Raw genomic sequence first — 26,290 nt, 5'->3', positions numbered from 1 at the left:
ACCAGAGCGGGACTAATATCCTTTTGGGCGGGTTTGCTAGTGTTGTCGAGAGGAATTTAAACTAATTCGGCAGGGGGAAGGGACACAGAATGTTAGCAGAATAGGGACACATCATAATACAGTAAAACAATCAAATCAGAGGGAGTACAGCTGCAATAAGCTTCAAGGGAGTAAGGCTCGGCTGGATGGCCTCTACTTTAATGCCAGGAGTATTACAGGTAAAACGGATGAGTTAAGGGTGAGGATTGACATGTGGAATTGTGATATAGTAGCCATCACTGAGGCGTGGTTGAGGGAAGGGCAGGATTGGCAGCTCAACATTCTGGGATATAGAATCTTCAGGCAAGACAGGGGAGGGGGTAAAAGAGGAGGCGTTGCATTATTAGTTAAGGAATCAGTTACTGCAGTAAGGAGAGATGATATCTTGGAGGGGGCATTGAATGAAGCTTTGTGGGTAGAGCTTAGGAATAAAAAGGGGCAACAACGTTATTAGGTGTTTATTATAGACCCCCAGATAGTCAGCGGGAAATTGAGGGGCAAATATGTGCACAATTTGTGGTGGTGTGTAAAAACAATAAAAATATGGTAATCATATTAGGTGATTTCAACTTTCCCAACATTAATTAGGATAGACATAGTGTTAAGGGCTTGGATGAAGTGGATTTGCAGATCATACAAAACTTGGAAGCACTGTAAACTGAGGACAGTGTAGAACATCAAAAGGACATAAACAAGTTGGTGGAATGGACGGATAGGTGGCAGATGAAGTTCAATGTGGTGTAATGTGAGGTGATACAATTAGGTAGGAAGAACATGGAGATACAGTATAAAATAAAGGAAATGACTCTAAAGGAGATGCAGAAGCAGAGGGACCTGCATGTATATGTGCATAAATCATTAAAAGGTGGCAGGACAGGTTGAGAGAGCAGTTAATAAAGCATACAGGATCATAGGCTTTATTAATAGAGGCATAGAGTATAAGAGCAAGGAGGTTATGTTGAACTAGTATAGGACACTAGTTAGACCTCAGCTGGAGCAATGCGTATAGTTTTGGGCATTGCATTTTAGGGGGGACGTGAAGGCTTTGGAGAGAGTGCTGAAGAAGTTTACAAGGATGGTTCCAGGGATTAGAAACTTCAGTTATGAAGATAGATTGGAGGAAGTTGGAACTCTTCTTTGGAGGAAAGGCAGCTGAGAGGCGATTTGATAGAGATATTCAAAATCATGATGGGCCTAGACAGAGTAGACAAGGGGAGACTCTTCCCACTCATGAAAGGATCTAGAGTGAGAGGGCACAGCTTTAAGGTAAAAGAAGCAAAAAGTGATAGGAAAAGAATCTTCTTCACACAGCGAGTGGTTAGAGTCTGTGATGCACTGTATGAGGCTCCAATCGAGGCATTCAAGAGGGAATTAGATGATTATTGAAAAATAAAAAATCTGCAGGGTTACAGGGAGAAGGCAGAATGGCACTTGTTGAAATGCTCATTTGGAGAGCTTCTGAAGACACAATGGGCTGAATGGTCTCCTTCTGCACTGTAACAATTCTGTCTTAAAGGAGATGTTCTGACCATCTAAAGTGAAACTTCCAATGAATGTTTCAGAATAAATAATTTTTCAATTTTTGCTATTTAACATAGGAAGTGTTGATAGTTAGAGGGCTCCCAAAAAGCTAAAACTGAATTGAATAGTAAGTGCAACATTAAGCACATATGGATGACAGACAAAACTTCAGTGATTATCACATCTACTCAAAAACAGGACCAAATTAATTTATAACAGACAAATTAATATGTTTTATTGGAATGGCATCTGTCGGAACTGTTTTCTCAATAAATGTGCAACAAGACTAATTACTTTCACAATAAGTGTTTGGCAATCATGATAGCCGGATATATTTTTCTGTTTGTACATTATCACAATACAATATCCAGACTCAAACATCATCTACAGGTACATGGCACCTTTTCATGGGTTATCACTAAATTGTTCTCATCTTACTCTTTCAATATATTTGAAAGAAAGAAGAACGACTTGCATTTATATAGAGCTTTTCACCACCTCCAGATATTCCAAAGCTTTTGTTTTAAAAAAAATGAATTAAGTACTTTTGAAGTGTAGCTCCTGTTATAATGTAGGAAACACTCAAATTTGTACACATTCAGATGGTAGGGTAATGACCAGACAATCTGTTCTTGTGATGTTGAGTGAAGAATAAATATTGGTCAGGACACTACACTGCCTCTTTATAATGCCATGGATCAGGGCATTTATGTAATGTCTCTACCAAAAGACAGCACCTCCAACAATGCAGCACTCCCTCAGGACAGCACTGGAATGCAATCCTGGATTGCAAGTCCAATGGGTGCTAGCAGAAATCAATTTAACGGCAAGTTAAAAATATACAAATCAGATGGGCACTGCAAGTGGCCTCGGTATTTCTGAATATTGGGGGCGAGATGGGGCTCCCTATCCTAGTCAATCTGCCATTGGAAGGTATGGATGTATGGACATTGAGACCAGAGATGGGGGTTGCTGGAGACAGTGGTTAGCGCCTGTAGAACACCCTAGCGTAAATGAAGGGGGAGAAATGTAGCATTGGTAAAGAGCTAGTTAGAAGCAGGATATACAGAGGAACAGTCCACTTACGTTGATATTATGATGTCACTGTTCGCCACACATGAGCATTTCTATATTGTACCTCACTGGATGTCCTGAGGTCGTAGAAGCCGCAAATGCAACTTCTTTTTTCCCCCTCAAGTGATGTATTTCTTACTTTGGGCCCCGAGTCTTGCAGCCCCGATTTATCAAACTTCAGAGGAGGTCCCGTGCCAAGACGCACCTCAAACCAGCACCATCTCTGGATGCCGGTTATCAGTTACAAGAGTACAAGTAAATCAGAATACATCACCGACGCCCATCAAACCAGTTTACAGACGTGCAGAAGTCAACTCTCCAAAACGTGCTAGCAAGTCCACCACCACGTGTTAACGGTTTACATTCCACGATGCAAAACTTCTATTTATTACTGAGCACCATATCCTTTCATCTCACTTATTTTGTTTCGCCAGTCTCTTTCTCTCTCTTTGTGACATTCTGTCTTCTCACCCTTTTCATTTTCAACACACCCCTCCCCGCTATAGAGACAGATTTAACCCTCGAAGTTTCCCTGCCTCTGCCGGTTCCGTCCGCCCAACCCGGCAACACCTTTAAACGAAGGCCCTTAATGAATGCACCCCTTAAACTTTCATCAACCTGAATCAATTAACTTTAAGATTATTCTTTGCAGCTCTGACAATCTGTCAATGCTTTATAAGCAATTTACAGGATTTCAGCTTCCAGCTCGCCTAGCAGCAATTTTACTCATCCCTGTTCCCGATACATTTCTTCTTCTTGGGAGATTTCACCCCCGCTCAGTGTTCAATAAAAAAGCCCCTTAAACCAGGAATGGGCTAAATGCAAACTGCGCCACACCTACCCAGTAATCTGCACCTGCATTGCGACCACAAAGAGAAATCAGTAGTTCCATTAGCCATCGTAAGCAACAACTCCACTCACGCCGAAACTGAAAGCAGCTCGCTGCTGCGCCCGTTTCCAGGAACTTATACGCTGATCGTTTACAGAAAATCACGTGGGCTCCGGGCGGCAAGATTTGACTGGAAGATACGGAAGGCGATTTCAAACAACACTCAGTTCTTATGTCACACAGATCAGCGATCATCTGCCATCCCACACCACTCATTGCAAGCACTTTCCACTGACAGGCGCACTATTATTCACAGCCCCGTTACATGCCCATTGGCACTCTCGACACTGGAATCCCAATAGTAATTGAACACCAGCTTACCTTGTGAGGTTCTGATCATTTGCGTGGAGTCATGCCTGCAGTTTTTTTGACCTTAGAAGCCATTTGGTCTCAATATTTGCCGAGAAGAATGCATTTGAAGTTATCGCAAAGCGGGGGAATTCTTCACAGTGGGAATCCTGGAGAGAAAATAGTCGTGTCACCTTTCTTCATCACCCATACTTTGTGTTTGTTAATAATGTGTTTCAAATATATTAACTAACATAAATCGCATATGTTACTTACTTTCTTCCTCTATTTAGTTTCCTCTTCATACAAAGTGGTTAATGGGTACAGTAATATCCTGTATTATAAACACAGAAAATGTTGGAAAAGCTCACAGTTCTGGCAGCAACTGTGGAGAGAAAAACAGAGTTAACGTTTCAAGTTCGTACGACTCTCCTTCAGAGCTAAAGAACATGGTGAAAGAAACAAATTGAAATATCGGACAGAAAAGCCGCACTTCTTCAAAGTAGGCATTCCTGGAAGAGAAGTGGCAGCGAATTAGTCTTTATAAAATAAAACCAAAATACCGTGGATGTGAACTGACGTGCTAAAATCCTGGATAGGTTATTGGACTAATAAAATCATAGAACTGCACAGGTCAGGAAGAGCTATCTATCCAATTAGTCCCACTTTCCTGCTCTTTCCCTATATACCTGGTCATGTTCCGTCTTCAAATATTTATCTAATTACCTTCTGAAAGTTCCTACTTAATCTGTTTCCACCATTCCTTCAGGAAGTGCATTCCAGATCATAAGAGCTTACCGTTTATTTTATTCCCTCATGTTACTCTGGTTCTTTTGCCAATTACCTCAAATCTGTGTCCTCTGATAACCGATATTTCTGCAACTGGAAACATTTTCCCCCTATTTACAATGTCAAAATCCTTACCGATTTTGAACAACTGTATTAAATCTTCCCTCAGCCGTCTCTGTTCAAAGGAGAGCAATTGCAGTTTCTCTTGTCTCTCTCTGTGTAACTAAAGCTCTCCATCGCTGGTACTACTCTGATAAATCTCCTCTGCACCTTCTCTAAAGCGTTGACATCCTTCTTAATGTGTGATGCCCAGGATTGGCACAATATTCGATCTATGCTTTATAAAAGTGTCCTAGAACTTTCTTGCTTTTGGCACTCTATGCCCCTGTGTAAAAAGAAAGGATCCAGGTGCCTTTGAACAGTCTTCTCAACCTGTCTGTTACCTTTAAAGACTTGTGTACATATATGCCCTGGTCAATCTGTACCTGCACCCCTTTTAAAAATGTACCATTTAGTTCATATTACCACTCCTCATTCTTCCTAATTAAATGCATCATTCCTGATCTCTGATAAATCTCTTAAGTTTTAACTGCCATATGTTGTGCCATTTCATCAGCCTATCTCTATCCTCCTGAAGTGTGTTACAATCTTCCTCACTGTTTACTATTCCCTTTTTCTAAAAAGGATTGGAATATTATGTGCAGAACTTCCACAATTTCCACCCTTACATCCATCAGCAACCTAGAATACATCCCATCCAGGCCACCTGACTTTTCTACTTTAAGCACTCTAAGTACCTCCTCTATTTTTATCCTTTCTAATTTCTCTGCTGCCTCCCCCTTACTGTGAAATTGTATCTGTGTTCATTCACAATGAGGATGTTGCCAAATTATTCTTTTAGGTGCATAGCCATCTCCTCTGTCTGCCTTTTTGGTCTGTGAAACAACCTCATTCTCCCCTTGACTATCTTTTTACTATTTATGTATTTATAACAAATTTTTGAGTTCCCTTATATGTTACTCCCTATTCTATTCTCTTAAAATCTCTTTGCCCCTCTTATTTTCACTTTTTACTCTGTGCTCTTGGTAATCTGTTGCTTTTCTAATATATTATGAACATGACATCTATTATAAGTCTCTATTTGCTAACTCATTTTAATCTTTATATCTTTAGTTACCATTGAAGCTCTAACTTTGGATGCCCTTCTTTTGCCCTTGTGTAGGCTGTACCCAAACTACCTGCCCTTTGGCCTGCCGATCTTTGACCCCTTCTTCAGCTGAATATTTTCACAGTTGAATGTTTCTTGTTCTTTTCCGGATCCTAGTGACATTGTAATCAAGAGAACATGGGCACAAATCCCACTGTGGCATTTTGAGAAGTCTTTTTTTAAAAATCTGGGTATAAAAAGCTAGTGTCTGTAAAAGTGACCACAAAGCATCGATTCATTGTAAAACCCTACTAGTTTACTAACGTCCTTCAGGGAAAGCAATCAGCTATATTTACCTAGTCTGACTTACATATAATTTCTGCACCACACCAATGTGGTCGACTCGAATCTGCCTTCTGGAGGTCCAGTGAGTAATTAAGTTGTATCAGATAGGGAAAGGACACCATTACCTTCCCAGGCTAACTAGGGATGGCTACTAAAAGGCTGACCTTGCCAGTAATATCCACATCCTCAGAATGAAATTTTAGTAAGCCATCCACCAATTCAGGCTGCCAGATCCTAAACCCAGTTATTACAAACTAGATTGAGGGGTTCCCATGTTTATTCTTCCTCTAATTTTCACTCTCCCAATTCACAGGGAACATTTTGTCCCTCTTTGCTATATCTCTCTGTCACACGACTCTTTATGATATTAGGAACTCATAACGTAAGGAGTCACAGTGTAGAGCTTACATCTTGCCTTCCCTTGAGAAGGTGATGGTGAGCTGTCTACTTGAATCACTGCAGTCCTTGTAAAACTAGTAGGGTTTTAAATGAATAGATGCTTTGTGGTCACTTTTACAGACACTAGCTTTTTATATCCAGATTTTTAAAAAAGACTTCTCAAAATGCCACAATGGGATTTGAGCCCATGTTCTCTTGATTACAATGTCACTAGGATCCGGATAATCCCACAGTGTTGTAAGGGAGGAGTTCCATGATTTTGATCCAGTGACAGTGCAGGAACTGGAATATAGTTCCAATCAGGACTGTGATGGAATACTTGCCACTTACCTGGACGAGTGGAGCTCCAATATCACTCAAGAGGCATGACATCATCCAAGACAAAGCAGCCCATTTTGTAGTTATACCAAACAACATCTGGCACTGAAAATTTACTGTTAGAAATGAGGAGTCTCAGTTCTTCAGATTTTAATTATTGTTGGAGGATTTTTTAAAACTTTGAATATTTGTAATTTAAAAAAAATCTTTTTATTTGACACAGTGAGATATGAAGGCACTTGGACCAGAGCCAGGGTCAGTCTAGAGGTGGACAGGGATGTGGAAGGACCTAGGATGGAGTCAGCTCCATACCTGTGCCCTCCACTATCTATGTATATAGTTATGAGCTGTTAATAAAGACTTGCTGTCAATATACTCAAGACTATGAAGTCAACTTTACAGGGTCCGAAACAGAATCCTTCACCCTATACAGCGTGTCATGCTGTATAAGCATAATTTGACCTTCAGTTGCCAATTAAAAGCCTATGAAAAGTATGTGGACAACTGTAACTGTAATGAATATTGAGCATCATTTGTTCACCACTGACTGCAAAATCCAGGCCAATGTTTTCAAAGTATTAAGAGCTTATAAATCGTGATGAAACACAGCATATACTAGATCATACACTATTCATCAATATATATATTGATGTGCAGTTAGGTAGAAATACACAAGGATAAAAATTGAGTCTATATTCAACCCATGATTATCTCTAGTTAAGCTTCCTGAACAACTCTACTAGTCCTCCATTGATGTGAGTATCACTTAGGTTAGGTACATTATTCAGAAACCTCAATTCCCACAACCTTGCTCATTTTTATTTTTTCAAAGTGAGAGGTTACTGCACTTAATACATAGCTACCTGAGCATTTTAGAGTGCACTTGCACAGCAAGTTCAGCATCAAGATCTAAATTTGTGTTATGAAATTGCAGATCTAAGGCTGGACAGAATAGAACACCTTGTCCAGGCAATTTCATTCTGCTTTGCTGCAGTTCAGGATAGGCCTTAACACTGAATTTAGGAATCATTTGCACAATGGAGCCTTGATGTGAAGTGAAACCACCACAGTAGTAATCTAGAAACACCGACAGTGTAAATTTGAATGCACACTAAATGTCTGCCAACAACCAGTCCTTGAAACTTTCAGAACATAGGCTTATTCCCCAATCAGGCATTGCCAATGAGGAGTGGCACCTTAAGAGCTGTTTAAATCAACAGCTTTTGACTCATGGGCCAGAATTTTCCATGCCCACAGGCATCAGGCGTGTTTTGGGTGGTGAGCAGACATTATGGCGTAATCGGTTTCACGATGGCATGAAACCACTTCCTGATTATCCACTCAGCCTGTTGATGGTGGGCCATGTTCTACACCATCAGACATCAGGAACCTCACTGTAATATGTCAGCATGTCATTATTAGGCCTGCCCGCCGGAATTGTCCGCCCGACCAGCTGGATCATCCGCCCATGTCAGTGGGAAACCAAGTTGGTGTAGAACATGTCTACAATGACAACTGTGATGTGCAGAAGTTGGATTTACCCGCCAGGGCCTTGCTCACATTGTGGACATCTGAGGAACAGAGGATGCTGGAGCCTGACAGCAACGAGAGCCTGGACGAACATCCATGGCATGCTGGGTGGATCCTCATGGACATGGCTCCATCGTGAAGCAGCTCACAAAAGGGGGGAAGTCACCACTGATGCTCACAATGAATGATGGTCGAGGGGGTGGGAGAATAAGAGGTGTTGGGGGTTGGGGGGGTGAGGTTAGGAGGGGGGGATGAAGGTGTTGGGTGGATGTGGTTGGGAGAGGCCAATGAAGGTGTTGGGCGGGTGAGGTTGGGTAGGAGGAGTGAAGGTGTCAAGGGTAAGTTGGGAGGGGGTAGGGAGAACAGGGAAAGAGGGGGTAACAGGGGAGATGACGGCAACTGGGCAGGTAAGTGTAAATAGGGTGCAATAGAGAAATTTGACATTCCACAAATGTAACAGTTTTTCAGGGCCAGAGAAGATTTTCAGCTTTAATTATAAACTTAGTATGCCAGTAAAAAGTCCAGCTACAAGTTGTAACTTCAATAAGGTGTAACTTTCCCAAGGTAGTTTACAAATAGCTTAAAAGTGAAAGTTCTCATCAGCTCATTGATTTCTATTTGCTTAAATTTCTAGATTTTTGCATTTAACCATGCATGTGCAGACATCAGAATTTGCTATCACTTTTAGACGAGTAATGACTGCAAGCACTCACAGTTTTACCATCATTACTACCACAAAATCCAGGCCATTATCTCTCAGATCTCTTATCATCCTAGTAAACCATTTTGCACTCTCCTTATCCTTTTTACAATATGGAGGTCAGTACTATTCAAAGTACTGCAAGAGCGGTCTAACCAAGGTTAACCTCAACCTGGGGAAGTACCACCAGCAGTGCCTTCACAAGATCCTTCATGATAGCAAGAAAGGTCTCCCTCTCCCAAGCCAACATGCCCAGCATCGAGGTGCTAATTACTCAAAACCAGCTCCTCTGGATGGGATGTGTCGTTTATGTGTCTGACACCAGACTGCTGAAGCAACTGCTCTACTCAGAACTCAGTCACAGCAGGAGAGTCCAGTGGAAATGCTTTTGGGATGCCCTCAAAGCATCCCTGAAGGAATCAAACATCCCCACTGACTCATATGGGAGTTTCTGGCTGTGACTGACCAAAATGGAGAAAGTTTATTCAGGAAAGGACTGAACATGTTGAGAGACTTCAGGACTTCAAGAAGACAGAGAGAGCAGACAAACTGGAAACAGCTCAACTATCTGACCGTTCAAGAACCACTTGCAACCGTCCAAACCCACCCCCCCCCCCCCCCCCCACCCACCCCCACCCCCACCCCCATGTCTCTAGATCACACATTGGACTTATCAGCCATCTCAGAACCCACTCATCCAACTGGAGTGGAACCAAGACCTCCTCGATCCAGAAGGAATGCCGACTAAGAAGGATACCTCACAACTAATTATTAAATATACTAATTTACCTTCCTAGTTCAAACTGCATGGCTCAGTAAAGATTCTTCAGTCTGATAAGTTGAAGGGATATACAGTTGTTTGCCCTGATCACCGTTGGTCCTGGAGTCACTATAGACAGCTGTTCTCAGATGGATTTCTAACTACCTCAAATATCCTGTACTGTAACAGTTCCGAAAAGCCCATAGAAAGTCTGGGCTGCCTTCGACCCCGCCTGGCACGTTATAACATTGGAGTAACGTGATAATGAGGTACACTGATCCCTGATTTGAACTAGTTCTGTTGAAGGGTCATTCGGACTTGAAATGTTAACTGTGTTCCTCTCCGCAGATGCTGCCAGACTTGCTGAGGTTTTCCAGGTATTTTTGTTTTTATTTAGGAAGCAAAGGTATATAGATGCAATAATTAACAGAAAGCTTCAGAACTAGATTTTGGGTGTAGCGAAACTGAAACTAACCTGCTGTATTTCAAAACACTGTCGCTGATTCTAAGGGGGAATTAGTTCAATAACTAATGTCAGATCCGCGGGAGTTAATTTTATAGTATTGTATTTCACACATTGCAGTAAGGTAGGAATCTCCAATTGACCTTATACAATTTACTGTACTAACGGACCCAGATAAAGGTGCAATATAGGAATCCGTAGAAATAACACAGAAATCCGGTTTAATTTTCTGGAGTTGTAACTTCTCAGCGCTGTCCGTTTATGTACCTGCGCCGCTCTTACGGTATTCTGGGTTACATACCTTCCCAATGTGAGATTCTGGTGTGTGCCTGCCTCCGGTGCTCCGTTATTTTTTGAACATTGTTAAGTGTGAGAACAAGTTCAGCAAGACGGAGGAGAGTAGTGCTGGATGGGGATTGTTCGGGCCTCTGTTCGAGGAAGAAGCGGAGAGCCACCCTGTTTTCCACCCACTATGGTTGACAGGGCCCTCAAACGTGTCCGGCCCATCTCCTGCGCATCTGCCCTCACATCTTCCTCTCCCTCCCAGAAACATGATAGGGTCCCCCTTGTCCTCACTTATCACCCCACCAGCCTCTGCATTCAAAGGATCATCCTCCGCCATTTCCGCCAACTCCAGCATGATGCCACCATCAAACACATCTTCCATTCACACCCCCCCCCCCCCAAGGCGGCATTCCGCAGAGATCATTCCCTCCGGGACACCCTGGTCCACTCCTCCATCACTCCCTACACCTCAACCCCCTCCCATGGCACCTTCCCATGCAACCACAGAAGGTGCAACACCTGCCCCTTCACTTCCCCCCTGCTCACCGTCCAAGGGCCCAAACACTCCTTTCAAGTGAAGCAGCATTTCACTTGCACTTCCCTCAATTTAGTCTATTGCATTCACTGCTGCCAATGCGGTTTCCTCTACATTGGAGAGACCAAATGCAGACTGGGTGACCGCTTTGCAGAACACCTTCGGTCTGTCCGCAAGCAGTACCCAGACCTCCCTGTCGCTTGCCATTTCAACACACCACTCTGCTCTCATGCCCACATGTCTGTCTTTCGCCTGCTGCATTGTTCCAGTGAAGCTCAACGCAAACTGGAGGAACAGCACCCCATCTTCCGACTAGGCACTCTACAGCCTTCCGGACTGAATATTGAGTTCAACAATTTTAGATCATGAACTCTCTCCTCCATCCCCACCCCCTTTCTGATCCCCCCCTTCTTTCCAATAATTTATATAGACTTTTCTTTTCCCACCTATTTCCATTACTTTTAAATGTATTTCCATCCATTGTTTTATCTCTACCTTTTAGCCTTTTTCGATTCCTTCACCCCACCCCCACTAGGGCTATCTGTACCTTGCTTGTCCTGTTTTCTATCCTTAATTAACACACTCCTTAGATAATATCACCACCTTCAACACCTCTTTGTCCTTTCGTCTGTGACATCTTTTGGTTATCTCCACCTATCACTGGCTCTACTTGTCCCACCGCCCCCCCCCCTCCCCCACCCCCTTAATCCAGCTTATATTTTTACTTAGTTCTGTTGAAGGGTCATTCGGACTCGAAACGTTAACTGTGTTCCTCTCCGCAGATGCTGCCAGACTTGCTGAGTTTTTCCAGGTATTTTTGTTTTTGCTTTAAATACCATGTCGTATTTTCTATAGCTGACTGCTGGCGGTAAGCACAGATGAGCCTGATTTCCCCAGTAACTTGGCGCCATTCACTGATCCAACGCATCACCCCTTCAACCAGAATTCAAACATACTGCTGACCCCCAGATCCCACAGGAGAGCTTTAACTCCAATACAAACACTTAATATTGCATTAGGACGCTAACAAACAGTAACCGTAGCACACGAAACCTAACCATACCTCAACACAGTCTCACTGGCCTAACACCAATCTTCATCAAGCAAAGGGGAGGAATCCTAACCTCAAACGGATCACTAATTTGAACGCACTAATACCAAACATTGCCCACTAACAGAAATCTGACCAAACCATAATTATACTGCAAACATTCTAATACTTATAAGAATTTTCATGTATTTTGCTGAGGGAGTATTTGTATCAAACAAGCCTTGGATACTAAGGTTCCGCTTTAAATGAAAATAAAACCCATAATGGGAAGAGGGCGACATGATAACGATAACAGAGGGAGGAAAAGTTGACGTAACCTAGAATATAACGTTAATCATGGAGAGCGATACAACCATGGTGATGGTGAATATAATTACAGTCTAAAGGAACAACAGAGAATTAACACAGTCGTAAATAAAATGAAAAATTTAAAACATGGAAACACATGATAATTAATGTATTGGAGACAGAAAAAAATGTAAATTAAACTTTTAATTGGAGTTATTCAGAGACCGAAAGAGGAAAGACAACTTGAAGTGAAATATTAATTGATTGTTTAACATAAAGCCATATGAGGAATTATGAATAGTTAACTTAAGCACAAATACCGGCCACATTAACCCTAGCACACTAACCCTGCTGCTAATCTAACTCTTAATCCTAACTCTTAAACCGCAACAAGCGAGTGATGGATGAGAGGTCTTCCAGGTGATTTCATCAGCAGCACTGGCCAGAGCTGAATCTGAGGCGAGCGAGCAGCTTTTCATAAACTGAAAGATAAATTATATTCTGAAAAGGTAAATGGCCGTTCATGTTCCCTCAAGTAAAAATGTAAAATCTCGTCATAGAGACCTGTATTGGTGGGAGGCTTCCGGGATAACAATCCTTTACCAGTAATTTACGGGTATTTAAAGGCTCAGGTTTTGACCAGGTCATCTGAAGTGTTTGAGGTAACGTTCAGTCTGAAGGGAGACCGAAGGTTTCAAGACCAGACAGACTGAGGTCGGTACATTCCAGGCCCGAAAAATCACAACGGGACCGTCTGGAATCTAGAATGGAGCAAACGCGATTAGACACTCATGTGGTTTGCTGTGCATTCCTCATTGGACAGGTTTTTAGTTAGCCCGAACGGCCCAAGACATTAGCAACCATTGGCTGAGCTCTCCCTGCTTTTCTGTCCAAGCCCATGTGTCACCATGAAGGGGGATTCCGACCACAAGCAACTGGTGGGAAGAAAATAAAAGAGCCGAGTTTCAAAAGTCATTGACCCGAGACGATGCTCCTCTCGGATGCTGCCTGAGTGTTTGAACATGTTTTGTTTCATCTGAACAGTTTTACCTGATTGTTATGTGGTCTGGACAGGAGATTTTCAGGTGACTCGAACACCTGCCCTTTGCCAGCGGTTAGCCATTCCTTTCAAAGCAAGGACTGCACGAAATCACATCGCTCCATTCTGCTGTGAATTCAGGGTAGATGGAAAAGGCCGAACCAGACACCTCCTGAGTTATATAATAGAATGAGTGAATTCATCTCTTTCAACAAGCAGGAGCATTTAAAATGGTCCATCAATGACAGGCCTCTTTACATAAACATTGCGCTGCCTAATGAACGTCTAATAGTGAAATGTCAGATATATTTTAGACATATACAGGGAGATCACTGAATCCTAAAGAAAGGAACAATGCTTTACATGTATTTTAAGGGGATTTGATGGATTCTAGTCACTGGATGAGGAGATTTTTTTTCTCAGAGGTTTATGTGACTTTGGAACTCTTTCCCTCAGAAGGCGGTGGAGGCGGGGTTATTGAATATTTTTAAAGCAGAGTTAGATTATTGTTAGGTAAGGGAGTCAAAGCTTATCGGGGTTAGATGGGAATGTGGAAATCGAAACACGAGATCAGCCATGATCTTATTGAATGGCGGAGCAGGCTCGAGAGGCCGAATGGTCTACTCCCGTTCCTATTTCTTATGTTCTTATATATTCTTATAGATGGGAAGTATTAATGCTAACACTGTATGTGTGTGTAATTTGGCTGCATAAAGTCCATAGAGAAAACATGCTTTAAGACAGGTAAACGCCTAAATATATCAATTATTTCTACGATTGCTTGTACTTATTTGGAATACAGCTTAATCTTTATCATCTGTTCATGAAATGTCATCAAGCCAAAACGTTAACCCTGTTTCTCTCTCCACAGATGCTACCTGACTTACCAAGTCCTTCCAGAATTTTCAGTTTTTATTTAATCTATTTTTGACTCTCTCTCACACACACACACACTCTCTCTCTCTTTCTGTGAATAGCTCTGTACATTCTAACCTGGTGTGGGGTTTAAACACATATCAGAGTTATATTAAATGATTTATGCATAATAACTATTAAAATAACTAATCTGTTAAAAGTATCACCGGTAAGGACAGTTCATGGTGTGGTTATAGCATCTGACCATGTAACAGGTGAGTTAATGTCCGGAATGGAGGTGCGATCGCAGGGACAGATAACTAGTTTTGAGAGGAAAGTTTAATCCTCAATTGGCATTTCTGTTTCCTCTTCTCCCAATGTTCTCTTCTGTACTGAAGGTTTCTTTCCAGGTGCAGTTTCAGTAGGAGTGGCGCTCTCACTAAAATCAGACCCCAGTGAGCAGTTTCACCTCTAAATCTGAACACTGAGTGTGTGGCAGGTTTGTTTTTAAAGGGGCAGAGGGTCACAGCCTGACTTTATGTAAAGCCTCCATGCCCACACTGCTAACAGAGAAGGCCATCAGGAACACCTGGCCCAGTGCCCCCTTCCTCATAGCACATCCAATACCATTTTACAGCATAAAGGCAAGGGGATCAAAGGTTATCGGGGATAGATGGGAATGTGGAAATCAAAACACAGGAAGATCAACCGTGATCTCATTGAATGGTGGAACAAGCTCAAGGGGCTGAATGGTCTACTCCTGTTCCTATTTCTTAATACAAATTAGTCCCTGTTTATTTCGCCAATATGAGCTCTCCTCACTGGCAATAACACACAAATTAAAGCATTGCTTTGAAGCATTTCAACTAGCCTTTCCAATAGGTGGCAACTCCTGTTTATTACTGAGTGACCCGGCTGCCTGCAAAATTGGATATTGAGGCAGTGAGCAACAGTCCCCAATATATCTTTGATGATTGCTGGCAGTTTTTCAGCAGCTCCCACTGCTGCTGGCGACCTCCAGGCCAGTCATTCTGGGCGGTGACTTCAACTGTATCATCAATGTGGCTGGATGATCTGGCAGGGCCGACAGCAGATTGGACGCTACGTTCAGATCCCTGATGGAAACAGTTAAGGATGCCAAGCTGCACAACGTGTTCAGCAACCCTGCAGATGGAGCGCAGCGTAGAAACACTTAGTCGCGGCCAGATGTGTCCATCCGTTCCAGGATAGACTTCCTGTTTGTGTCCTGTGCGATCGCAGTCACATCCATCAATGTCAAGCCAGTGTTCTTCTCTGACCACTGCCTCCTACTGGCTGACTGTCTCTTACAGGAAGACCAGAGGAAGGGCAGGGGGGGCATGGAAGCTAAACGTGCAACTGCTGACCCCAGAGAACATTGAGGAGCTCAAGAGGGATTACAAAGGTTGGAGAACTGTGAAACCCCTCTCTGAGTCCCTAACACACTGGTGGAAAGTGATCGAGGGAAACATCAAGAGGTTTTTCATCCTCAAAGGTGCCCAGAACACTAGAAAGGAACAGAGGGAAATGTCCCAACTCCAGAGGAACATGCAGAATCTGCTCCAGCTGCAGTCGATGGGAGTCGACGTCAAGGAGGAACTCCAAGAGTTGAAGAGCCAGCAAGCCTCGCTCTTTGACTCGGAGGCCTCCAAGATTATCTTCCAGTCCAGTGTCCGCTCCGTGGAGCAGGATGAGACATGCTCATGTTTCTTCTTCCAAAAGGTACACAGAGAGAGCTCTGTGATAAGCAGCCTGAAGGAAGAATTCAGCTCAGTAAAGTCATCGCAGTCCAACATTTTGAGGATCAGCAAATCCTTTTATGCCGGATTGTATGACGTGAAGTCCACTGACAGCATGGCCTCCCAGTCCTTCCTGTCCTCTATCATGGAGGTCTTAGATGACAGTACACGGGAGAGCCTGGACAAACCACTAACTCCTGACGAACTGACTAAGGCCCTTGAGTCCTTCGAGAAGAGTAAAACTCCCAGAAGCGACAACTTGCTGGTGGAGTTCTATTCGGCTCTGTGGGATTGGATGGGCTCAGACCTGCTAGAAGTGTACGAGAGTATGCTTCTGGCCGGCAGCATGTCAGAATCCATGAGGAAAGGCATCATCACCCTCATCCACAAGCACAAGGGGGAAAGGGAGGAAATTAGAAATTGGTGACCCATTTCATTGTTGAATGTGGACTATAAGATTCTGTCCAAGCTCATCACTAATCGGGTCAAGTCCGCTGTGGAATTGGTGATACACTCTGACCAGACCTGCATTGCACCTGGCAGGAAGATCTCTGACAGCCTTGTGCTGCTAAGGGATACGATTGTCTTTGTGCAGGACAGGAGTGTGAATACCTGCCTCGTCAGCCTGGATCAGGAGAAGGCCTTTGACAGAATATCGCACACCTATATGGTGTATGTGCTCTCCAAAATGGGGTTTGGAGAGGGAATTTGCAATTGGATCCAACTGCTCTACACTAACATCAGTAGCGCAGTCTCAATCAATGGGTGGGAATCAGATAGCTTTCCTATTAAATCTGGAGTCAGGCAGGGCTGCCCTCTCTTCCCTGTCCTTTTAGTGTGTTGCATAGAACCCTTTGCTGAGTCCATCAGGAAGGATCCGGGCATAAGAGGAGTGATGATCCCAGGCAGTGGAGGCACTCAGGTCAAAGCCTCCCTGTACATGGACAATGTCGCCGTCTTCTACTCGGATCCACCATCGGTGCACAGACTGATCCACATCTGCGACCAGTTCGAACTGGCCTCGGGAGCCAAGGTAAATCATGGGAAGAGCAAGGCCATATTCTTTGGGAACTGAGCTGACCGATCCTTTGTCCCCTTCACCGTCTGGGCAGATGGCCTGAAGGTGCTGGGATATGGTTCGGAGGGACCGGGGCATGTGTTAGAAACTGGAAGGAGCAAGGTAAAAAGACTGGGCATGTAGGAGTGACGCTTCTTCTCCATTGCAGGTAAGAACCTGGTCATCAGGTGTGAGGCACTCTCGCCGTTGCTGTACGTGGTGCAGGTTTGGCCCATTCCACACTCCTGCGCGATGGCGATCTTTCACTTTATCTGGAGGTTGAAAATGGATCGTGTCTGCAGGGATGCAATGTACAAGCCTCTAGATAAAGGAGAAAAAACATTCCCAACATCGCCCTCATACTGATGGCCACCTTTGTGTGTGGCTGCATCAAGCTGGGCATAGACCCTCGGTACGCAAACACCATGTGTCACTACGTGCTGAGGTTCTACCTGTCCCTGGTGTTGCAAAGGATGGGTCTGGCCACACTGCCATGGAACGCTCCAAGTAGTTGGACCATGCCATACCACCTGTCCTTCATGGAAAAATTTATGCAGAGAAACACCTTTGACCACAAGTCCATCAGGCAGTGGTCAGCACATAATGTCTTAGGGGCCCTGCAGGAAAAGGAGAGAGTGGATCATGTGGGATGGTTCCCCGAGCAGACTGTCAAAGTCATTTGGCAGAATGCTTCATTGCCAGAACTTTCCAACAAGCACCAAGACGTAGCTTGGCTGGTGGTGAGAAAGGCCCTCCCCGTCAGATCCTTCCAACATGCCATGAGTCTCACCCCCTCTGCACATTGCCCTCGAGGTGGCTGTGGTTGGGATGAGACCATTGTTCACCTCCTTGTGGATTGTGCCTTTGCAAAGAAGATCTGGAGAGAGATGCAGTGGTTTCTTTCGAGGTTCATCCCGAGCAGTTCTGTGATACAGGACTCTGTGCTCTATGGGCTGTTCCCAGGGACACACACCAAGACAGACATCAACTGCAGCTGGAGGATCATCAATTCGGTGAAAGACGCTCTTTGCTCTGCCCAAAACTTGTTGGTCTTCCAGTGCAAAGAGTTGTCCCTGGTTGTGTTGCAGACTGGCACATTCCAAAGTCCAGGACTACGTGCTGAGGGACACACTAAAGCTTGGGGCAGCCGCTGCAAAGGTCGCTTTCTAAGACCTTTCTGCCACAATGCACCGAGGAGCTAGGAACTGTTGAGAGCCCCTTGGGCTGTACAGCTCAAAATGAATGTCTGCATTGAATACTAATTGTATTATAATTGTATTGAAGCACCTCAGAGTGCAACATGATGTATGCTAATAACTCCAATACCATTGTCTGATTGTCTGCATTGACCATATTAAACTGATTGTAATATTCATTGATTGTATTGATGCACCTTGTGATCTATGTGTAAAAGTTGAATCTGATTGTACTTTTGTGATTGTGATTTTGAAATGTTTTGGAATGTTCTTCCAAACATTTTATGAATAAAGTATATTTTTCAAAAAAAAATCTTTGCTGATTCAGTCTGGCACATTCCAAGGTCCAGAACTACGTGCTGAGGGACGCACTCAAGCTTGGGGCAGCCGCTGAAAAGGCACAATGGGGAAAGGTCGCTGTCTAAGACCTTTCTGCCACAGTGCACTGAGGGGCTGGGAATTGTCTCGACCCCTTGGGCTGTGTGGCTCACAATGAATGTCTGTATTGAATACTAAATGTATTATAATTGTATTAAAGCACCTCAGAGTGCAACATGATGTATGTTGATAACTCCAATACCATTGCACTATCTGACTGTAATGACCATATTGAAATAACTGTAATATTCATTGATTGTATTGAAGCACCTCGTGATCCACATGTAAAAGTTGAATCTGGTTGCACTTTTTGTGATGGCGACTTAGAAATGTTTTGTAATGTTCTTTCAGATATTTTATGAATAAAGTATATTTTTCAAAAAAAAAATCTTTAATGATTCAGTCACGGAGCCGGAGGGCAATTTGAGGTTCTCTTTGTGTCTTAGCTGTGCAGGGAGGAGGAGATTGTGCACTGGCACTTTCCTGGCGCAGCTACAGCGTCAAGGCGGCAGCCAACAGGCAAGCATCTGAACTCCTTTATTCTTCTTTCACCCGCCTGTTCGCCCACTCCCCCCTCTTTAGCTCAAATCACAGTTCCTTAGGTGTTGTATTTAATCATCACTTTCTCCGCCGTGCCTTTTGTTAAGATGCCTGATCGGCTGGATGTCTATAATTTGAGGGTCGCTGCACAGACTTCTCCCTACACCTGTCTGTCTGTCGCTGTCCACAGGTGCTGAAAGTTAGCAGACTGTTGGTCCACTTCCGGACTTCAACACTTTTACTGCCCGTTAATAGGTGAAATCCGCTCCAGTTTGAGGGGCCTGTTGTTGCCTTTTCAATGTAACAGTATCTCTTACCTGTGGGTGCTCGGTAGCGCCACGCTCGGCATGGGGCATGGTTTCGGGATAAAACCGTGGATGAAAGCGAAACCTGAAATTGCTGTCGGCTGTGGCGCAACAAATATCCATCGGCTGGCAGAGACTGCCACTCCAGCCGCTTTTCCATTAGCGTGAGGGGGCTTCCTGGTGCTGTTAAGAACGTAATTTGTGTGCGAGAGAAGGGGGGATTTCTGTGAAAGTTCGTTGTCAAATGCTAAACGCAATGAGAACCCTTTCTCGGCTCAGGGCGGTTTGGTGATGGAGCGGATGGGTGGGTGGGGTAGCGGGGCTGGGGATGGGCTTTATGAAAGTGAGTGTTGGGGGGATCTTAGGGTCGCACTGTGCGCTCCAGCAGGCTGGCTGAACTCAAGGCAGGGCAGCAGCCCAGTCCCCAAGCGGTAAGGTTCGGCCGCCTGAACCAACATTTAAAGACTCACATCCAAAAAAACTAGCAAAAGCGCCGTGAGCAAATGGAGACTTTTCCATCTAGTGTCGGCTTCAGTTACTTCCACAGAACAATAAAGGTATTAGGTGGCTTCTGGTCCTCCCCCCGACAAGAGAGCTTGACATTACACCTGCTCCGGCTCCATCTGTTTCTTTTGTCATTTGCTGTCTCCTGCTCTCCATCCTATCACACACCCGTTGTCCTTCCCTCACTTTACTAGGGTTCTGTACTTATGTCGAAACTGTTGATTCTCTAATTCTTTCTAATGAAAGGTCACCGACCTGAAACGCTAACTCTGGTTTTCTTTCTCTCCAAATGCTGCCTGACATGCTGAGTCTTCCCAGCTTTTCCTCTTTTTATTGAAGACACTTTGCCACCATAAACACATCACCATGGCGAATAGGGTTGCCAAACCGCCAGGATTAGCCTGGAATTTCCAGGAATCGAACATCAATCTCCAGGACACTGCTGTGTGCAGCTCTGGGGAAAACTCACCAGGGCATTAAAAAAATATTTTTTTGTCATTTCCTTTGGACTTTTATCTTTACCAGATATAAAAAAACGTTGAAAATGGGTTAAAAAGGCTGTTTGGCTGACAATCAAGTATCATCAAATTGTGTAATGAGTCTTCTTGCTTTCCAATTGGCTTAGGGAGGCAGTGCTTCACAAGGATGGATGTGTTGGCCAACTAATGGCAAGAGTGTGGGGACAAGCCATGTGATGAAACCTCTAAGAATATATTTAATCACAGTTGGCAACTCTAATGGCAGGTAGTTTGAATTTCAACACATTTTTAAAAAATTCACTCATGATATATGGGTGTTGCTGGTTGGGCCAGCATTTATTGCCTGTCCCTAATTGCCCTTGAGAAGGTGGTGGTGAGCTGCCTTCTTGAACCCCTGCAATCCCTTTGGTGTAGATACACTCAAAGTGCTGTTAGGGAGGGAGTTCCAGGACTTTGATCCAGCGACATCAACGTGGCAGTTAGTTTGACTGCTGTCATATCAGCACAGCAGCTCTGTTTCTCACGTCTGAGCCTTAAGCTATTTTCCTCCACCAATTGGGCAGCTTATCCACAAATTTCATGTCCACCAGAAATTCGCTAAAAATCATTCAGTTGTACTTGTGGAACCATTTCAGGTAAGAGGGAGAGATTGTTACCTCATTGGTCTGAGTAGGACTCAGTATTGAAAGGATAAGTTAATTAACTGTACCACTCAGAGTCCATACTCATACTTGCATCTAGATCTTAAGAACATGGCTTCTTTTAATAGGACTGCTTTTTCTTAGAAGAAAGGATTCAACTCTTTGAAAACTAATCTAGCAGAGTCCTTTTCCATTTGGTTCTCCCACAATTGTTTGTAAAGATGACAAATTAGCACACCGGCAAACTGGTTCAATGCAAGAGTAACTTCTCCCTACAGACTTCATACATGAGGAAAACTTGTGGGGAGAGCTCTAAGTCCTTTTCTTGGAACACAAAAATTAACTCACTGTCTCAAGTTCCTCACTATACTCAACAGAAGAATTCTTGAACCATCCATGGGTTCCTGTGCATGAATTGCACATGCAGAAACATCTTAGAATTGAGGTAAAACATGGCAAATTAGTAATTCCACAACTACCACCTGATTGCCAATGGCCAGGCATATATTAAGAAAAAAATGATATTGCTTTCCCAGGTAGAGTGTCTTAAATTGGGAATAGCCAGAAACTACTGCAGTTATCACTGAAGGAGTAAATACATAAACTAAACTAACCTGCAAGAGAACTAGTATGAAAGGAAAATTCTTGGGAAGAAAAAGTAGAGCAGTTCCCAGGTAAACATTAACCATCTCGTGCCACCTGGCACTACATGGATAGTCTCAATTGTTAACTCCTTTATGTATATGTCCAGGATACACATATTGTAAGACATCTCCACAGCAAGTAAACCATTACTTAAGAGCAGCTACAATGGATAGATTTTCAGCAATTGCCCAGATGTAAAACTGGCAGGAGCGGAACATAGGAACAGGGGTAGACCATTCCCCTTGAGTCTGTTCCACTATTCGATGAGATAATGGGTCATCTGTATCTTAACACTATCTATCTACCTGCGTTCCATAATCTTTAATGCCACTACCTAACAAAAATCCACAAATCTCAATTCTAAAACTTTCAACCGACTTAACCTTAGTTGCTTTTTTGAGTATTTGGGGAGGGGGGTTGAGTTACAGAGTTTCACAACAACAACTACTTGCACTTCTCTAGTGCTTCAAACAAAATCTGACACTGGGCCCCATAAGGAAATATTAGGTCAGATGTCCATAAGCTTGGTCAGAGAGGTAGGTGTTATGGAGTATCTTAAAAATGGAGGAGAGGCTTAGAGAGGGAGTTCCAGAGCTTAGAGCCATGGGAGCTGAAGGCATGGCCAAATGATGGTGTGTTAAAATCAGGGATGTTAAAGAGACAAGAACTGCAACAGAATAGATATCTAAAAGTATTGTAGGCTGCAGTAGATTGCAGTGATAGGGAGATCAGAGGGCATGGAAAGATTTGAAAACAAAAATGAGAATGTTTTAAATTGAGGCATTGATTAACTAAGAGCCCATGTAGGTCAGCAAGCACAGATTTGGTGGGGAAATTAGATTTAATGTGAGTTAGGAAACAGCAGTAGAGTTTTGGATGACCTCAAGTTTATGGAGGGTAGAATGTGGGAGAGCAGCCAGGAGTGCGTTCCAATGGTCAAGTCTAGAGGTAACAAAGGCATGAATGAGGGTTTTAGCAGCTGATCAGCTGAGGCAGGGGTGATGTTAGGTGATGTTTCGGAGGTGGAAGTAGTGGTCTTAATGATCGTATGGATATGTGGTCAGAAACTCATCTCAGAGGCAGATTTGACACCAAGATCGGGAACTGACAGTTTCAGCCTCAGTTAACGGAAAGGGATGAAGTTGGAGGCTAGGAAATAGAGATTGTGGTTGGGTCATTAAAAAAAAAGCTTCAGTCTTCCCAATATCAGTTGTCAGAAATTTCTGCTTATCCAGTATTGGATGTCGGAAAAGCAGTCTGACAGTTTAGGGACAGTGGAAGGGTCGAGAGAGGTGGGGGTGAGGTGAAATCTGTTGGTGCCAGCTGACACATGGAAGTAATATTGTGTTTTCAAATGATGTCATTGAGGAACAACATGTTTTTGGGAAATAGGACGGGGCGATGGATAGGTCACTGGGGGACAATGGAAGTAATGGTGCAAGAATGGAACAGAAGACATTGCAGGTGACTTGGCTAGAACTGGGTAGACCAGAATGGAAATAAGCACTTGTCTTTCTCCTCAAGAGGTAACCTAGAACTAGGGGACAGAGTTTCAAAATAAGGGAACTCCCATTTAAGATGGAGCTGAGGAGGAATTTCTTCTCTCAGCGGATCATTAGTGTCCCATAATTCCATTCCCCAGCAAGCAGTGGCGGCTGGATCATCGAGTATATTCAAGACTGAGTTAGGCATATTTTTGATTGACAAGGGAGTCAAAGGTTATGGGGGGCAGGCAGGAAATTAGAGTTAAGGCCACAATCAAATCAGCCATGATCTTATTGAATGACAGAGCAGGTTCGAGGGGTTGAATGGCCTATTCCTGCTTAAGGAAATACAATCTGGTAAATGCAACATGTCCTAATAATCCAACCCTTTTAATCCTCATAACAGTCTGACACATCTGTGTGGCTCCCACTCCAAGGCCAATGTATGCTTCTTGAGGTGGGGTGAATTGAATACAATCCTCCAGCTAGGGTCTAACCAGAGATCTGTTCAAATGTAACAACTTCCATCCCTTCATATTCCAGCCCTGTTGGGATAAAGACCATCATTCCATTTGGCTTATTTTTTTTTGTACTTTGTAGCTTTTAGTTATTTCTGTTCTTAGACCCCTGAGATGAGCCCCTCCCACCCATCCCAACACTGCACCAGCCATGAAATGAAAGTTCAGCTGTTTCTGTCCAAGGGCAGCAGATACATGGGAACACCACCACCTGGATGTTCCCCTCCAAGTCACTCACCATCCTGACTTGGAAATATATCGCCATTCCTTCTCTGTTGCTTGGTCAAAATCCTGGAACTCCCTCCCTAACAACACTGTGGGTGTACCTACGCTGCAGGGGCTGCAGTGGTTCAAGAAGGCAGTTCGCTGCCACCTTCTCAAAGGCAATTAGGGATGGGCAATAAATGGTGGCCTAGCCAGCGACACCCACATGCTGAGAAATGAATTTTTAAAAAAGTTTCTCTGCTCATTCACAGTTCCAAGCTTCTTGCCATTTAGAAAGGATTGTGATTTATCTTTCTTTGGTCCAATGTGAATGATCACACATACATTCAGGTCAACTTCCATCTGCCACATTTTTTCCCATTCACAATCAATTCATGTTCCTTTGAAACTTTCTTATCCCATCTACCTTATTTCTTATGCCACCTCATTTGGTATCATTAGTAAACTTGGATGAAGTAATAAAGATAATATATCAAAGCAAATTATAAATACAGGGCAGAATTTGACTCCTGTGGGATTTTACGGTCCCGCCAAAGTCAATGCACTTTTGAACGGATCGGCACATTTTACAGCCCAACCCCTGCCATGATGGGGCCATAAAATTTCACCAATAGCGTAGATCCATCATACATTATAGACCTTTGGGGGACATCACAAATCACAATTCTGCCAATTTCTCTTTCAAAATGGAGCCAGCCACATTATCAGGGTGAATGGGGTTATAAGGCCAATTGCCACATTTTGAGGAAGCATTGGAAACAACCTGTATAAGGAGACAGGTAATTATTTTGAAACAAAGCCAACCCTCCAGAGTCTAGAATTCTGTTACCTGCATGTAGAAGGGGCAACCGAAAATTGTCCTTTTATTCCATCGTCACGCTTTCATTCTCCTCCATAATGTAATAAAATAACGAAACTTAGTTTCCAAATTTACGTACCAGTTATCATAAATCTTTCTGCCACTCCCACCTTCATATTTTGAACACCTTTAGTTATATTTCTCTACTGCTTTGATTGGCATTATTCTACACATTGATCACTGTTTCAAGTTTACTTTTCAATCGTTTAAATTGATCTCCAAACCTGGGGTCTGGCTTACATTGAAGTAACGTTATGGGTTCGCCTTTTCTCGGCGCTTTGACACTGTCCCCTTGCCCTCACTGCCATCTTATTGTAAAACATAAATTTCTCTCTTTTTTGTACCTTTCTTATCCTCTTTGCTCTTGGGATCAGTCTCGTGCCCTGCTTTAGCAACACATATCTTTTTTGTGGCAGAAATTGATTGATCCAAGGACAGTACACAAAAGTGCAGCCTGAGCACTCCATTGCAAAATTTGAATGTGGTTTCACATATTAATCAGATAGAAAGTTTAAAGTATCAGCAATGGGTTAAATGGTTCCTCCCCACTGATACCAACCGTGAAGGAGGGGAGGAATTCTGGCCAAGTTTTTATTACAATATTTAATAATAGTTGAAGTACAACTTACCGGAAAAGGAATATCCACAGCAATTGTATAGCACTGCACTAAACGAAAATGAAACCTAAAGCTTTATGAACATTTTGGCCCTGTATCAAACCACTCTTGATTTGAATATACGCAAAATAATACATAGGCTAATCCTTTTTACGGTGAAATTATTTTGCTCACAAATGTGCTTCAAGACTGGATACCAAATTAATTCGGCAAAACACGTTTTCACGTGAATTTGCAGATCCAATGCTAGGATTTAGTTTCACTTGTGAACAACGTTGTCCCTGCCTAGTGGCGATTCTGAGAATAACAATTTATAAGATTCAGCAATGACAAATTTGGCTCAGATTGGGAGTATCCATTTCACATTACAAACAAGCCTTGTCAATGGAATAATATCAATGGCATTAAGCTACTGTACCCAAAACCGGAGGATGTGGGGGATGAGGGGGAGAAGGTATTTCAAATCAAACACACCTCAAGTGAAAGGAGAAAATTAGCTGTGTAGAAAAGCTACCAACCAGATCATGCTCTTCGAAACAGCTCAGGATGAGAAGCTGGGCGTGGCCGCCTCCAGTGCGCGAACGCTTGTACATGTTGTGCGCATTTTTCTCCTGCAGAACAGAGAACACCATTTATTGGGGCTGATCACTCATGTACTCTGCACCCGCACGCCGCACCCCAACCACAGTAGCCCATCTGAGGCCTCCAATGGCTTCTGTCCATGCTACTGGTGATCGGTCACTAAAAGATAGTAGGCTGCTCCTAACCCC

At 43.4% G+C, this 26,290-nt stretch overlaps 1 protein-coding gene across 10 annotated transcripts in view; it reads right to left on the bottom strand.

Moving 5' to 3' along the window:
* The window catches only part of nlrc5 (NLR family, CARD domain containing 5), a 211,434-nt gene extending 185,761 nt beyond the window's left edge, over positions 1 to 25,673 (bottom strand). The window contains exons 1-6 of one of the 10 annotated variants that reach the window (XM_041191236.1): positions 25,533 to 25,653; positions 24,874 to 24,934; positions 13,472 to 13,632; positions 4,088 to 4,196; positions 3,845 to 3,981; positions 3,476 to 3,653 (exon numbers count right to left, since the gene is read on the bottom strand). In XM_041191236.1, the coding sequence (XP_041047170.1) occupies positions 3,476 to 3,495 (20 nt within the window). In that variant the 5' untranslated portion in view covers positions 3,496 to 3,653; positions 3,845 to 3,981; positions 4,088 to 4,196; ... (1 more) ...; positions 24,874 to 24,934; positions 25,533 to 25,653. Of the gene's footprint in view, positions 1 to 2,646; positions 2,939 to 3,475; positions 3,654 to 3,844; positions 3,982 to 4,087; positions 4,197 to 9,828; positions 9,914 to 10,563; positions 10,633 to 13,471; positions 13,633 to 24,873; positions 24,935 to 25,532 lie in introns of those variants that run through there. The other 9 variants (XM_041191228.1, XM_041191232.1, XM_041191237.1 and 6 more) reach the window with 9 other exon arrangements.
* Positions 25,674 to 26,290: the final 617 nt, after the last annotated feature.

Source organism: Carcharodon carcharias, chromosome 7 (genome assembly GCF_017639515.1).
Source record: "Carcharodon carcharias isolate sCarCar2 chromosome 7, sCarCar2.pri, whole genome shotgun sequence".
Lineage (NCBI taxonomy): Eukaryota > Metazoa > Chordata > Chondrichthyes > Lamniformes > Lamnidae > Carcharodon > Carcharodon carcharias.
Note: the sequence above shows the minus strand (reverse complement) of the source record. Positions and strands in the feature narration are given on the sequence as shown.